The 16208-nt window shown below is 35.7% G+C and overlaps 1 protein-coding gene and 1 non-coding gene across 2 annotated transcripts; one reads left to right on the top strand and one right to left on the bottom strand.

Annotated features, from left to right (window-relative positions):
- The first annotated feature begins 11230 nt into the window (after positions 1–11230).
- LUT2 (Lycopene beta/epsilon cyclase protein) lies at positions 11231–14133 on the top strand. Its single transcript, XM_078963423.1, has 9 exons — positions 11231–11714; positions 12091–12262; positions 12350–12488; positions 12571–12681; positions 12769–12871; positions 12952–13203; positions 13303–13525; positions 13614–13746; positions 13854–14133. Exons 1-9 carry the CDS (start codon positions 11409–11411, stop codon positions 14017–14019), a joined length of 1605 nt encoding a protein of 534 aa, XP_078819549.1. The 5' UTR covers positions 11231–11408; the 3' UTR covers positions 14020–14133.
- A 1707-nt stretch (positions 14134–15840) lies between these two features.
- On the bottom strand, positions 15841–15943 carry LOC145007646 (U6 spliceosomal RNA). Its single transcript, XR_013663020.1, has one exon. It is a non-coding gene; the product is annotated as a U6 spliceosomal RNA (small nuclear RNA).
- Positions 15944–16208: the final 265 nt, after the last annotated feature.

Raw genomic sequence — 16208 nt, 5'->3', positions numbered from 1 at the left:
GCTGGATGAACGATTTTATACATGTTTTAAAAGATTTAAACGATATATTTATTTTATATCTACAAATATGTTGCGGATGAAACATGGGTAGATGAAATAGTTAGTGTGTGATGAAATAAAATGATGAGAGATAGGTGATGATAGAAAGGTGGTGATAATTATGTAAATAGATGATGATGAATATGTGATGTAGGATGAAAGTAGATACCATAACCTTAACCAGCAATATGGCGATGTAGTCATCTACCAGAGTATAGATGGTGACCATGGACTATTCTAGATAACCCAGTGGAAACACCAGCAGACCCATAACCTGTAGGCGATGAATTACGAGTTCAGGCGATGTTGTAACTACGTATTCATGTGATGATACTCTAACCCCTTACTATGAATTACGAGTTCAGATGATGTTGTAACTACATATTCATGGGATGTCACAAATTTCGCATGCCAAACCAATGGTCATAATTCACATCAGTGAGAATGATTCATTTTTTTGTAAACCCAAAATCATATTGGAAATTTTGATTTTTTTATTTTGGAAAATGTCAAACCATTGGTTTTTTTATTTCGGTTTTGGTTTTTTGTTTTTTTTTTAAATATATTTTCAGGGTTTTGTTTTTTTGTTTTTTTTTTATTTCATAGATTTCTTCATCAACAAATGTTGCAACAATTTAACAAAAATAAATAATTTGCTAAAACATAATACAAGAGGAGTTTTGTTCACATTTAGTCATTGAACTTTTTAGAGGGAAACGAACTTTCGATTTTGTTCATATTTAGTCATTAAACTTTTTTTCGTTATCTATTTGCCATTGAACTATTGAAACTGTTCACATTTTACCCTTATGACCGGCAACAGCCGGTCATAAGGGTAAAATGTGAACAGTTTCAATAGTTCAATGGCAAATAGATAACGAAAAAAAGTTTAGTGACTAAATGTGACAAAAGTCGAAAGTTCGTTACCCTTTCAAGTCATTATCCCTTATAAGAATCACATCATTTAGATAAACGGTCATTTTCGACAAAACTTAGTAGATCATTAGTCCATTTGGAAAAAACTTTGCACAAAAATAATCATTATGAATAACAGACTAAAGAGTTATTTGGTAGAATCTGAATTTTTAAGATTTGAATTTTTAAGAGATTTGAATTTCTAAGATGGTTTGAATTTTTAACATACTGGTTGATTGGAACCTCTGAATTAATGTGTTGAATTATAAAAATGACAGTTTTACCTTTGTGTATTATTTTTGCTGAATAATTATAAAAAAAAATATAAACACCGTATAAAATCCAAATTAATATAAATCAAATTTATTTTCAATAATTTGTAATAATCTTTTTGAGATAAATTTACAAAAATAACATCAAATTTTTAATATCCCGATGATTTTAAAGTTAAAAAACAACATATTTGACAATGAAGGTCAAAAGTTTGTCCACCAACTTTTGAGCTTTGATCTTTTAAGATGGGATATATTTCAGTTTGAGCTTTTAGTCTTCAATGTGTCTATATGTTTCATATGCCAACCGATGTTGAGACATAAACGACAATGGACTTTAACAACTTCAGAAAACTGAACTTGCGAAATCCTCATATGTTTCAACTGAGACCATGGATCAAAAACAAGATTAAAACCACTCTACCTTGTAATGCCTACTTTACATGTATGATTTCAATTATCAATTGAGTTAATTAAAGTAAAAGAAATTGAGGGTCTTGGGGTTTTCGACGCAATTAGGTTGTGTGTCGCGACAAGTTCCATGTCATCAAGTCGCGATGCCTGGCCGCAATAAGCCAAAACCCCAATCTCGAGCCTTTAGCCCTATTTAAGGTACCAAGTCCTATAAGTGTCTCCCACACATGGTTTCAAAGCGATGAGTTTGTGCTATAGAACAAACATGATGGTGCAAGGTGTAAACATGTGTATATGATTTTATGTGATTAAATGTTGAGCTGCTTTTTTGCTTGTTTTGTTTCTTCATACATATATATGTATGTACATGTCAAATACCTATATATCTCATATGGGTTCCCAATCTAACGTAATAGTTTGATGTGTTTATCAGGTGAAGAGTAGTAGGTGTATGATAATGTGCAGATAAGTGTCGATAGAATTTAATTGCTTTATTTCTTTATTATTGGGAATAGTTGGGTATAAGGGAACACCCCAAGATTTTGAATTTTCTCACCCCGTTTATGAGTAAAATATTTATTTTTAAATGAACTACTTTATTATTTATAAAGTATGTTGTTATTCACTATGAATGAAAGTGAGGGGTGTCCCCCCCCCCCCCTCGCGCCGACATCCTGATTATCATCGTCAGACATGTAGGAGGTGAAATCATCGAACATAGACGGTTGATTCTCGTGAGAAAAGTCAAAGGAAGGAGAAAAGGTTGAGTTCACATTTGATGGGCTTATAAAGGTGTTGATGAATTTATTGATATGAAACTTGAATACAAGATGATTTATGGATTTGTAGAAATACAAACATCATTCTTTCAGTACAAAAATGATTTATGGATTTGTGGATCTAGAAGCTTGAATTTGGATTTTTAGATTTGGTTATGATCTTGTAGGCGTGTTCTTGTTATTCTTCTCAAATGAACACATGTAATCTTTGAATATCATATTAAATAGACACGTAAGGAAACAAACAAATAATATTGAGAATTATACGTTAATTAGTTGCGAAAGTTAAATCCAATTATTATTAATAGTTATTAAGTTTCATCTAGAAACCAGATCGATCCTCTGTGATCAGATCTGATTATAATAAAAGGGTAGAAGTAGACTGTCCCATTATCAGACTAAAGTAGACGACAAGGCACTAAATTAAAACCAATCATGTAGTTGTTAATGTTGATTTGTGTAAGATTGCACAAAGAGAGTGACAAAAATCGCAAAAGGGAGAGAGAGAGAAAGAGAAAGAGATAGGGAGAGAGGGATAGAGAGAGAGAGAGAGAGAGTGAAGAGAATAAAGAGAGAGAGAGACACGAGGCCCACAATCCTCTCACACTTATGCCTCTCCTTCTCGAGGCCCTCGACCTGAGCCTCTATTATCTGTTCTAATAATGGAGTAATTATTGTCATCCTCAAACATATGTCCCTGATTGGGGCCGCTGTCACCTTGCGGCTCAGGGCGTCGGCCACTACGTTGGCCTTCCCTGGGTGATAAAGGATCTCACAATCATAATCCTTCAATACATCTAACCGTCGCCTCTGCCTCATGTTCAGATTCGGCTGATCCATGAGGTACCTCAAGATCTTGTGATCAGTGTAAATGGTACAACGAACCCCATAGAGGTAATGTCTCAAAAACTTGAGGGCAGCCACCACTGCCCACAGCTCTAAATCACGCGCAGGATAGTTAGCCTCGTGAGGCTTCAACTGTCTCGAGGCGTAAGCTATCACACGGCCTCGCTGCATCAACACTGCTCCCATACCTGTGATCGAAGCATTACAATAGACTACAAAATCCTCTACTCCCTCTGGCAGGGTAAGGATCAGTGCCTCGCACAATCTCTGCTTGAGGGCCTCAAATATTGCCTGTTGCTCACGCCCCCATCGAAACACCACCGACTTCTTAGTCAGTCGGGTGAGCGGTACTGCTATCTTGGAGAAATCCTGGATGAATCTCCTGTAGTACCCTGCCAAACCTAGGAAGCTCCGAATCTCAGATGTGGATCTCGGGACTTCCCACTGCATCACGGCCTCTATCTTGGCCGGATCTACCAAAATACCCTTGTGGTTGATGAGGTGTCCAAGGAACTGCACCTCGCGCAACCAGAACTCGCACTTGGAGAACTTTACGGAAAGTCTCTCCCTCCTCAAAATCTCTTGGAACCCTCTCAGGTGCTCCTTGTGCTACTCCTGAGTCTTGGAATAAACCAAGATGTCATCAATGAATACTATCACCGACCAATCCAACAACGGCCTACATATGTGGTTCATGAGATCCATGAACGTGACTGGAGCATTGGTGAGCCCAAGCGGCATCACCACAAACTCATAATGACCATACCGGGTCTTGAAAGCAGTCTTCTGCACATCCTCATCTCTGACTCGCATCTGATGATACCCGGAACGTAAATTGATCTTGGAAAACCAAGACGCTCCCTGCAGCTGATCAAACAAATCATTAATCCTCGGGAGTGGGTAACGGTTCTTCACCGTTACCTTATTCAACTCCCGATAATCTATACACATACGGTGCAACCCGTCCTTCTTCTTCACGAACAAAATCGGTGCTCCCCAGGGCGAACTGCTCGGCTTGATAAAACCCTTGTCTAGCAGCTCATGCAGCTGCGTAGACAACTCCTGCATCTCTGGGGGAGCCAATCGATACGGTGCCTTAGTGATCGGAGTCGCACCAAGGATTAGGTCAATCCTGAACTCGACTTGTCTCTCGAGATTCCAAGAAATCCTCTGGAAATACATCTGGGTAGTCTTGCACTAGCGGAACATCATCAAATGTCATCTTGCCCTTCCCCCGGGCGTCTTAAACATAGGCAATATAACCGGCGCAACCCTGCTGGAAATAGTGCCTCGCTCTCGCTGCTGAACACAAAACTGGTCCGCGCTGTGGCCTCTCACCCTGAATCACTAACTCTCCCCCACTAGGAGTGTGAACCCTCATTAACTGCAGCTCACAATCTATCACCGCCCCATTGGGCTCAGCCAATCCATGCCTACTATGACCTTATTCCCTTGTAGGGGAGTAGGGACCAAGTCCACCTGAAACTGCTCATTTAATAACTGTAGAGAATATCCTCTGTGTACTCTCGTCAACCTAATGGTCCTGTCAGCTGCTATCTCAACCTCAAGTGGACAATCTAACTCCCCTGGAGCTCTGCAAAACCTCTTGTTAAGCACAAGAGGGACGAATGATCGGGTAGCCCCCGAATCAAACAATATTATGGTTGAAATGCCATTCACTGAGAATGACCATATACAAAACATATAACCTTAAGAAACAATCAATAATAAATGCAGAGATGAGGGGGAAATACATACCCATCACCACGTCAAGAGTCTCTCACGCCTGCTCTGCTGTCAGCTGAAAAGCCCTACTCTTTGTCATTGGCGTCTCAGCTCGGCCCTGGCGGCCGTCTGTAATCCTCAAAGTAGCAGGGGCAGGTGTTGACACCTTCCCTGCTGTCACTAAACTCGGATACTGGGACTTCTTATGTCCCCTCTAATTGCGATGGAAGCAAATTAGATCGGTCGCCGCGGTGGCGGTAGTAGTAACTGTACAATCTCTGCTCATATGCCCAGTCCAACCGCACTTATAGCAGCCGACACTCCCTGCCTTGCACGCCCCATTATGCAACCTCCCACACTTGCCACATCGACGGTGGCTATGCTGACTCCTAGATCTCTGATCTGAAACTTTGGGTTTTTTGCCCGAACTCCCTGTACCCGAAGCCATCTCCGACTTCCTCTTCCTCTCCATCTCAAGGTCAATCTCTCTCTCTTGTGCCCTAGCAATCATGTCATCCAGTGTTTTACAGCTGGACCGACTCACAAACTGGCGGATGTCACTCCGCAGTATCTCATGATAACGGGCCTTCTTCATTTCCTCATTAACTGCATATTGAGGTACGAGAAGCGCCCTCTCCTTGAACTTGGCGGTAATCTCCACCACTGTCTATGTAGTATGGGTGAGATCCTGAAACTACCTGGCTAACTGTTGCACCTCAATAACCGGTGCGAACTCAACTTTGAACTTGGCAGTAAAGTCAGCCCAGGTCATAGCATCCAAAGCTGCATCATCTCCAATGACATGTCCGACCTCCTCCTACCAATCCCGTTCCCTGTCCTTTAGAAGACAGGACACCAATTTGACCTTGTCCCCCTCGGGACACCTGATCGTGCGGAAAGCGTTGGCCACATCCGCCAACCATCTAGTACTCACTATGGGGTCCCGCGCCCCGTGATAATCTGGAGCTCCACATGCCCGGAACTCCCTGAATGTAAGCGAACGCGACCCCATCATGGCCGCCACCTCAGCACGAAATATGCCTAGTCTCTCCTCCATCAACTCTAGTATACCCTCCTTGATCGAACCAAAGATCACTGGAGTCTGCTCAAGAATGATATGGGTCACCTCTAAAGTGAAAAACTCTCTAGTCTTCTCATCTAGATGCTCGGCTCTCGAGCCTGATCCTGATCCCTCTCCGACACCTGAACTGCCGGCTGCTGGCCTAGGTCGCAAAACCACCATTCTGAAAACATATCATCGCAAACGTCAGTACACTGAAATATCTCAAGGGATCGCTGCTACTACAAGCTTCCCGTTTCATCTCAACATTCCTTGATTCGAGTACGGATCCTCTGCTTTCAGTAGTACGGGCACATACTACCTTCCACATCTATTCGTACTTTCCTCAAGAACTGCCTTAACTCCACCAAGTCACTTTACTACTACTGACTTCTGCTACTCACATCCTAGGCTTGACCTAGGGAAACCTTTGACTCCAACCAAACCAGCCCTCAGCTGCTGAAGGCCTCCTTGTAATGCCAATTAGCCACCACCTGAATACCATTACATGCAATGAGGCTCGGATAATCCTTCGAGTAAAAGACTCATCCCTACAACGGTTAGACTCAAACGAGAGTTGCAGACTAGGGTCAAATCTAGCACTCTGAGATTATTCAACCCTGACCACATGTGACGTGATGTATTCACCTAATGGCTAATTCCCATCACTCAAAGTCCCACAAAGCACAAAGCAAGCAGCATTCGGATAAAGGAAACATACTCATGCAAACTATTCTCATAACAAGAAACTATACTAGCATACAATGCTAAGCTCATACTATCAGACATAACCTACACATGCTCTCCTACTACTGTCTACTCACTACTAGCATGCAATTCTCATCAAGCTGAAAGACATAAAGCAAGCACATAAGGCATCCTCCTAGATCCTTAGTCCTATACTAGCATGTTGGTATACTGAAACTGAAACTGAACTGATCTGGAACTGAAACTGATAATATAAACTTTTCTGGGTAATTTGGGAGTACTTACTTGAGCTCGGCTGATCGCACACACCACACATTTTTCTCTTTATCAAAACTCTTTTTCTTTCTAAGTTCATTTTAAAAAAAAATCCTTTTCGAAAATGTTTTTCCTTTGAAAATCTTTTACCGTGTCCTTAGTTTGAGTTCAGACACACCCGAAAGTGTATTCGAATCCCTCAAACCAAGGCTCTGATACCAACTTGTAACATCCTAAAATACGACTGAAAATTTTTTGTTTAATCATTACTAAAATCATTAGATCAATACCATAAAATAAAACCCATACGTCAATATCTCAAAACCATAACAAAGTATCACGAGAAAATTGTATCAAGACTGTATCAAATCATATCTATGAAAAGCTAAATCAACTCCCATGACAAAAACTGAAGCTGTGGTGTGTGCGATGCCATCATCCCGAGCTCTTCCCTTTACTTGTGGAAGGACTTGAAACCAAAACTGAAACTGTAAGCACGAAGCTTAGTGAGCTCCCCCAAACTACCACATACCATACAATAACATATAAACACATACTGGGCCTTTCCCATTGCATTGGAACGAAGTCTGGAACTAACCAGGGCCTTGCCCTCTGCATCGGACCGAAGTCCGGAAGTGACTGGGACCTTGTCCCCTGCATCGGACCGAAATCCGGAACTGACTGGGACCTTGTCCCCTGCATCAGACCGAAGCCCGTAACTAACTGCATCGGATCGAAATCCGGAACTAACTGGGACCTTGTCCCTTGCATCGGACCGAAGTCCGAAAACTGACTGAGCATAACATAGCATAGCATAAACATATCAACTAGCATAAGCACATATACTACATACTGCATTGGACCGAAGTCCGGAACACATAACACAAAACATGCTTGAATCACAAAGACATCAAGCAATCTAACTATTGCATCGGACCGAAGTTCGGAAACTAACTGCTAACTAAACGGGCCAACATTGTGGCCGTAGACCCGTTCCTACTGGAAGGAAACTCATCTCGTGATGCTGACTGCTGAACTCCTGAATGAGAAATCCCTGACAGCTGCTCCGGCTGCTTCCTAGCTATCATGGGAAATAAAATACTAAATCATAATATGGATTCTCCTATGGGTAAAATGACAATTTTACCCCTGCTATGGCATGGGTCACAACATGGCCAAAAACCCTCAATTCCTTCTAAGTCCATCCATGGCCCCACTATAGGCCCACTAATGGCCCAATTTGCTATATTGGGCCTTACTCAAGCCCAATACTAAATCCTTGGTCCTTAACAACTGAATTCTGATGGTCCATTAAGGCCCAATGGGGTTTATATAGCCTTAAACCCCTAAAAATAGGGTTTTTCCTCTGGCCACGTACGCTGGGCGTACCATATGGTACGCTGCGCATACGCTTCTCCTCCCCGCGCTTCATTTAATCATTATGCCCAGCATACAACGGGTTACGCCCCGCGTACGACTTTTGGGCAGGCTATGACTTGGCCCAAAACAAAAAGGCCCACTCCAATATACAATTCTATTATAGCCCAAAATAAAACTTGAGAATTTAAATAAATTTATACCTCGGAAGATGATCGTTACAGATTATGAAACAGTGATACAATACAAATATGGTATTATACTTCAAGCAATTGCATTACCATATTGTTTAACCAATTGGAACATCATTTGTTGACTTCGTCCACTTTTAGCATGAAAAAATGTTGTTAATAGCTTAAATTCCATAGTTGCAGTTATTATTGTGAAAAAATCATGTGTGGTTATGCTTTTGTATGCTTGTATCTTGCATGTCAATTTTATGAAACTCTTTCAGTTTGTTTATGCACTAATAATCACCATCTGCTTCTTTAGTAATTCACATCTGTATTACATATGATTTATATGTAAATCACAAATGAATCACATATGAATTACACGTGATTCACATGTAAATAACATGTAATTCGCATATGAGTTACATGTGGTTCACATGTAATTCACATATGAATCACATATGAATTACATGTAACTCACATATGAATTATATGTGATTCACTTGTAAATCACATGTAATTCACATACGAATCACATGTAATTCATATGTGATTAACTTGTGATTCACATGCCAATCATTTGTGATTTACATGTGATTCACATTTAAATCATAAGTGAATCACATATGAATTACGTCTATATGCACACATGTATTTTGTGTGAGTGTTCTTCGTTAATTTTTTCTTTAACTTTTCTTACAAATTTCATGTTTAAATCTTAAAAGATTCAATCACATGTGAATATCACATTATATAATCATACGCGAATTTTACATAATATGATCACATGTGAATCTTATATGATATATAAATATGCATTTTTATTAGTGTTCTTGCATTAATCAAATTTTTTTCTTAAACTTTCTTGTAGATTTGGAAGAATTGTGGAAAATATTTAAGAGGTGAAAAATGATAAATTAAAAAATATGAAAATCTTGACACGAAGAAATGAAAATACTTTGAAATTTTGTAGTATTTTTTTATATTTTATTTTATATCGAGTAAAATAGTTGTATTATTATGTTTATAAATTAGTAAATAAATTTCTTTTATGATTTATTTAAAAATATTATAGTATAAAAAATATGTATATATACACTTGAAAAGAAAATATATATACACCTAAAACGTTGATTTTTTTTGTTTAAAAAGTTATAGTTATTTTATAAAATATTATATATATATATATATATATATATATATATATATATATATATATATATATATATATATATATATATATATATATATATATATATATATATATATATATATATTACAATTTATTGATTTTTAGAAACTTATTGATTTTAGAAAATTACAGTTTATTTAAAAAAAGATTTTTTTCTATTTTATTAAAAAAATCATGTTTTCTAAAAAAATTTAAAAATATGCATTTTGTAGAAATCCAAAATTATTATTTAAAAAATAATCAAAAAAAGTTAATCTATTATGTTAGTTTTTTTTGATATTTTTATTAATATTTTCAGTAACACAAAAATTAAAAATTAAATGAGATTGATATTAATACATTATGCTAGTTTTTTGACATTTTTATTAGTATTTTCAGTAACACAAAAAATTAAACATTAAATGAGATTGGTAAAATAACGATAATGCCCTAATGAGTTGATTTTGATATAACATCCACAGTTTTGTTCTCGGAAAACTATAAGTTTTCTACGGATATATATATATATATATATATATATATATATATATATATATATATATATATATATATATATATATATATATATATATATATATATATATATATATATATATATATATATATATATATAGGGTTAGGTTCATTTGAGACCACCTATATTTTGTGAGACCGTGAGACGCATTTTTTTATTTTTTTTAGTTAATTCATGTTCCGAAAATAATATTTAAAAAAAGAATTTTTTGATTTTTCCATTTATTTTGCATTTTAAAATTATTTTTAGAATATGTATAGTGTAATATTCTATTTAGAATATTTCACGTATTTTTCAAAAAAGATAGAATTTTTTTAATTTTTTTTAGTTAATTCAAGTTCCGAAAATAATATTTAAAAAAAGAATTTTTAGATTTTTCCATTTATTTTGCATTTTAAAATTATTTTTTAGAATATGTCAGTGTAATATTATATTTAGAATATTTCACGTATTTTTCAAAAAAAAAAAACGGAATTTTTTTTTATTTTTTAATATTTTTTTAGTTAATTCAAGTTCCGAAAATAAAATTTAAAAAAAGATTTTTTGGATTTTTCCATTTATTTTGCATTTTAAAATTATTTTTAGATTTGATCTCATGATTTCACAAAATTAGAATGATCTCAAATGAATCTGAACATATATATATATATATATATATATATATATATATATATATATATATATATATATATATATATATATATATGTATTCTTATCTTTTAACAAAATTTCCCTAAATTTAATCTATAATATTGTATTTTTTGTCGTCGACTTCTCGAGAATTATTAAAATTTTGACCAAATTTAATCGTATACCTATACGGAAGGAAGCATATTTAAAGTCATAAAAAGTTGCTGTGGGGAGATGGCTATTGAAGTAGCCAATCATATCATGCCACGTCAGAAAAGCTCGTGATGACATTGTACGTGGCATTACAAGATGTCTGGTGAAGAACTCATCCCCTATCCATACAAAAACCAAAACCAGTCAGAAAGAGATAGAAAGCGTAGAACAGAGTTCGAGATATTTTCCTTCAATTTTTCGTAATTAAATTATCGTTTTCGAAACAAATGACGTGAAAGTTCTTCAAAATTGAATTATTTGTAATCTTGAAAACTTGATTTGTGATAGAAGAATCAATGGAGTGCTTTGGAGCTCGAAACATGACGGCAACAATGGCGGTTTTTACGTGCCCTAGATTCACGGACTGTAATATCAGGCAAAAAATTTCGCTACTAAAACAGCGAAGATTTACTAGTGTATCAGCATCGTCTTCGTTGCGTCAAATTAAGTGCAGCTCTAAAAGCGACCGTTGTGTAGTGGATAAACAAGGGATTTCCGTAGCAGACGAAGAAGATTATGTGAAGGCCGGTGGATCGGAGCTGTTTTTTGTTCAAATGCAGCGGACTAAGTCCATGGAAAGCCAATCTAAACTTTCCGAAAAGGTGAATTATTCGATTACCATTTCGGATTGAAGCAATTGCCACTCGTACTTATTACTAGAGCTTTGTGTTTGTTTGTTTTCTCTTTTCTCTCCACAATCTTCTGATTTACTACATTTAGTTAATATTCTCTGAAGGAGTTTCGATTCACTCGGCCTACTAGAAAGTAAGGGTTATGTTAAGTGCCAATTGCGTATGCATCTTCACCATTTTTGGGACACTAAAAGTCTGTCTGTGAATAAGGACTTTTGAACTTTTCTTCATGAAACAACAATCCTTCCAAATTTCTTTGCATACACCATATGTTATTTTCCAGTAGCAAATTTTGAATCAGTTATCTGTTTGTTATCTCCTGAAAAACTTCACCTCGTTGATGCAGCTAGCACAGATACCAATTGGAAATTGCATACTTGATCTGGTTGTAATCGGTTGTGGCCCTGCTGGCCTTGCTCTTGCTGCAGAATCAGCCAAACTAGGGTTGAACGTTGGACTCATTGGTCCTGATCTTCCTTTTACAAACAATTATGGTGTTTGGCAGGATGAATTTATAGGTATAGATATCCTTGATTTCCACTTTCTGTATGTAGTATTATCTGATTTCAATCTCTAAACGCTACCAATCACCAAATTTCTTTCAGGTCTTGGACTTGAAGGATGCATTGAACATTCCTGGCAAGATACTCTTGTATACCTTGATGATGATGCTGATCCCATCCGCATAGGTCGTGCATATGGTAGAGTTCATCGTGATTTACTTCATGAAGAGTTGTTAAGAAGGTAATAATACCCCTTTTGGTTGTTTCCAAATTCCAATATATAGCAAACTACTTTTAAGTCTAATTCCTATGAAGCTTTTTAGGTGTGTGGAGTCAGGTGTCTCATATCTAAGCTCCAAAGTAGAACGAATCACTGAAGCTCCAAATGGCTATAGTCTCATTGAATGTGAAGGCAACATCACCATTCCATGCAGGTAGATTATTATAAACTTATATATATGTAAATATGTAATATCTCCCATAATCTAAGCTTTGTAAAATAATACTTTTCTTTCTTTTAGGCTTGCTACTGTTGCATCAGGGGCAGCTTCAGGGAAATTTCTGGAGTATGAACTTGGGGGTCCTCGTGTTTGTGTCCAAACAGCTTATGGTATAGAGGTTGAGGTAAAAACTAAAAACACAAAATAATACTGATGAATTTGAATATTGAGAAGATATATTTTTATATAAAGTTGTTATTGTAGGTTGAAAACAACCCATATGATCCAGATCTAATGGTGTTCATGGATTACAGAGACGTCTCAAAACATAAACCAGAATCTTTAGAAGCAAAATATCCAACTTTCCTCTATGTCATGGCCATGTCTCCAACAAAAATATTCTTTGAGGAAACTTGTCTAGCTTCAAGAGAAGCCATGCCTTTCAATCTTTTAAAGTCAAAACTCATGTCACGATTGAAGGCAATGGGTATCCGAATAACAAGAACATACGAAGAGGTGCTATTAACACACACACACACACACACAGAGTAAATCAAGGACTCCACATATCTAACAGAGACTTGTACTAATTTGGTTTTATTTAATATTTTGAAGGAATGGTCGTATATACCCGTAGGTGGATCGTTACCTAATACAGAACAAAAGAATCTCGCATTTGGTGCTGCAGCTAGTATGGTGCACCCTGCCACAGGGTATTCAGTTGTCCGATCTTTGTCAGAAGCTCCTAATTATGCAGCGGTTATTGCTAAGATTTTAAGACAAGATCAATCTAAAGAAATGATTTCTCTTGGAAAATACACTAACATTTCAAAACAAGGTATAGGCGCTATTTGAGTCAGACCCAAGGCTTCACTTTTCTAATTATGGAATTTCTTTTTGATTAATATAAATTGTTTTAATTAAAGCATGGGAAACACTGTGGCCACTTGAAAGGAAAAGACAGCGAGCCTTCTTTCTGTTTGGACTATCACACATCGTGCTAATGGATCTAGAGGGAACACGTACATTTTTCCGTACTTTCTTTCGTTTGCCCAAATGGTATAATTATTTTTCGTTTTAAACCTTCCACTTGGTACGATTTTCATTTCAGACCTTTCACTTGGTAGAATTTGCATTTTAAACCTTTGAGAATGATTTGTATGCAGGATGTGGTGGGGATTTTTGGGATCTTCTTTATCTTCAACGGATTTGATAATATTTGCGCTGTATATGTTTGTGATAGCACCTCACAGCTTGAGAATGGAACTGGTTAGACATTTACTTTCTGATCCGACAGGGGCAACTATGGTAAAAGCATATCTCACTATATAGATTTTGATTATATAAATAATAATACCCATATCTTGCATATATAAGCCTTCTTTATCTGTCTTGTATGCTTACAACAACATAATCATTAATTATATGTTTGTTTTTTTTTTTTAAGTCATGTTTACAATAATTTCTGATCAACATATGTCATACTGAATGTTTTGGACTCTTTTCCACACGACTAGATTGAGTCCATGTAAGTAGGTAATAATGATTTGAATGCAAAAAGAATTTCCCCAAAAAATGTTGTAATTTCGTAGTAGTTTTTCAGGTAAAAGATGGCAAATATAAAGGTTTTCTTTTGAAATTTGTCTATTTTCTAAATAAGAAATGTATTGTAAACTATATGGACTTAGACACTTAGTAGATTATCTTTTAAGAAAAAAAAAATCAGTTTAAATTTGCGATGAGATTCGACGACTATAGACGTGTAACACTCGACATAGGAGTGTACAAAATGATTTTTAAAGGAAAAGTATTGAGTTAGAGTCAACTTGACTAATATAATTAATTAGCAATTAATTAAGAAATAATTGATTCGTACCATTAATTAAGAAATATAGACTATAGTAATAAAAAATTATTGACTCATTTACCAGAATTAATAATTTCATAATTATTGACTCATGTGTTGTCAACATAAAATAATAAAAAAACTAAAATTTTAAATTCATTACATAGTATATAAAAATTTATTCGTACCAATGACTGACGGTTGAATGAATTGCTATGTGTTATACGAATATAAATATTAAAGAGGGTACAGTAAACGATTAAGTAATTTATGAAACAAATATATTTTTAGTATAATTAGGTAGGTCAGTAACTTTTTTTTGTTTATATTTTAGCTAATTAATGTGATAACTTTATTATTACAACAATTATATTCGGGATAATGATTTAGGAGGGTAATAAGGTTTCCAGCTTGTTCGTATTAGGTCACTAAGGTTTTTTTTGTGCGTATTAGACCAATATGGTTGTTATTACCGTTTAAAAAATAGTCATTTTACCGGTTTTAACGGGTAAAAATGACTATTTCTAAACGGTAATAACAACTATATTGGTCTAATACGCACAAAAAAACCTTAGTGACCTAATAGGGACAAACTGGAAACCTTATTACCCTCCTAAATCATTAACTCTAATTATTTAGAAAACATGCTTACTAATCAATGTGACTGATTTGTTTGACTGAAAATAGTTGCTTCCATTTAAACTTATCTCACAACCATTCCAGAACTTCTAAGTCCAGAAACTCATATGATTGATGATCATCATTACATAAATATGCAACATTTTATCAATAACTTCTTTTTTGTCATTTAAATGTTTACATGAAAACATCCATATGTACGAAAACAAAATCTCACTTTGATACCTCCCATCAATGTTTACATTTGATAACGAATGGAAATGTAAAACCAACAGGGACTTGTATAGGATGTCTATTATCAATTATTTTATAAAAAGCAAAACCACAACATGAACTAAGAAACTGAAGTTGCAAAATGAATAAAAAAATCAGCACATAAACAAATACATACATACTATATACAACACATCAACGGAAGTTTATAAAGCATGAAACTTAATGACAAGAAAAGTAAAAAACTTAAAGGAGACTTTATAGAAAGAAATATCACCCTTACTTGCCACAAATGGTTGAAGATATCAACAAGAAGATCAATCTGACCATAGAATCCACATGTTGTCTGATCATGACTTCAGTAGATGAACTACTGAAATGTAAGAATTGCAATTGAACTCTATTAGCATTTGAAAAGGGAATTAGGGTTCCAGAGAAGACGACGAAGGGTTAAAAAAAAATTGGACCATTTCTCGATTTGTATGTGTCATCCTTGCGCAGGGGCCATGCTAATCTTCTCTGTATCGTTTCAATTTTATCGGATGTCCCCAAAGGGACGACTATAGATGAAGAGTTTCGCCATATAGAGGAGTAGCAGGTTATATGGGACGACGTGAGTTCTAAATGAAGTAGTTTACTGTTGATGGTCATATATTCTCAATGTCTTTAAAATTAGGGTTAATGACTTAAGAGGGTAATAAGGTTTCATGTTTGTCCGTATTAGGTCACTAAGGTTTTTTTGTGCGTATTAGATCAATATGGTTGTTATTACTGTTTAAAAATAGTCTTTTTTACCCGTTAAAGCCGGTAAAAGGACTATTTC

Source organism: Lactuca saligna, chromosome 7 (genome assembly GCF_052625555.1).
Source record: "Lactuca saligna cultivar CGN05327 chromosome 7, ASM5262555v1, whole genome shotgun sequence".
NCBI classification, from domain to species: Eukaryota; Viridiplantae; Streptophyta; class Magnoliopsida; order Asterales; family Asteraceae; genus Lactuca; species Lactuca saligna.
This window is presented reverse-complemented; position numbering and strand designations above follow the sequence as displayed.

Excerpts from the sequence above, each read along its gene's own strand:
- LUT2 (XM_078963423.1), top strand. The coding sequence starts at position 11,409 with ATGGAGTGCTTTGGAGCTCGAAACATGACGGCAACAATGGCGGTTTTT. Across the intron at positions 11,715-12,090 it reads AATCTAAACTTTCCGAAAAG|CTAGCACAGATACCAATTGG; the intron begins GTGAATTATTCG and ends TCGTTGATGCAG. Across the intron at positions 13,204-13,302 it reads TAACAAGAACATACGAAGAG|GAATGGTCGTATATACCCGT; the intron begins GTGCTATTAACA and ends AATATTTTGAAG.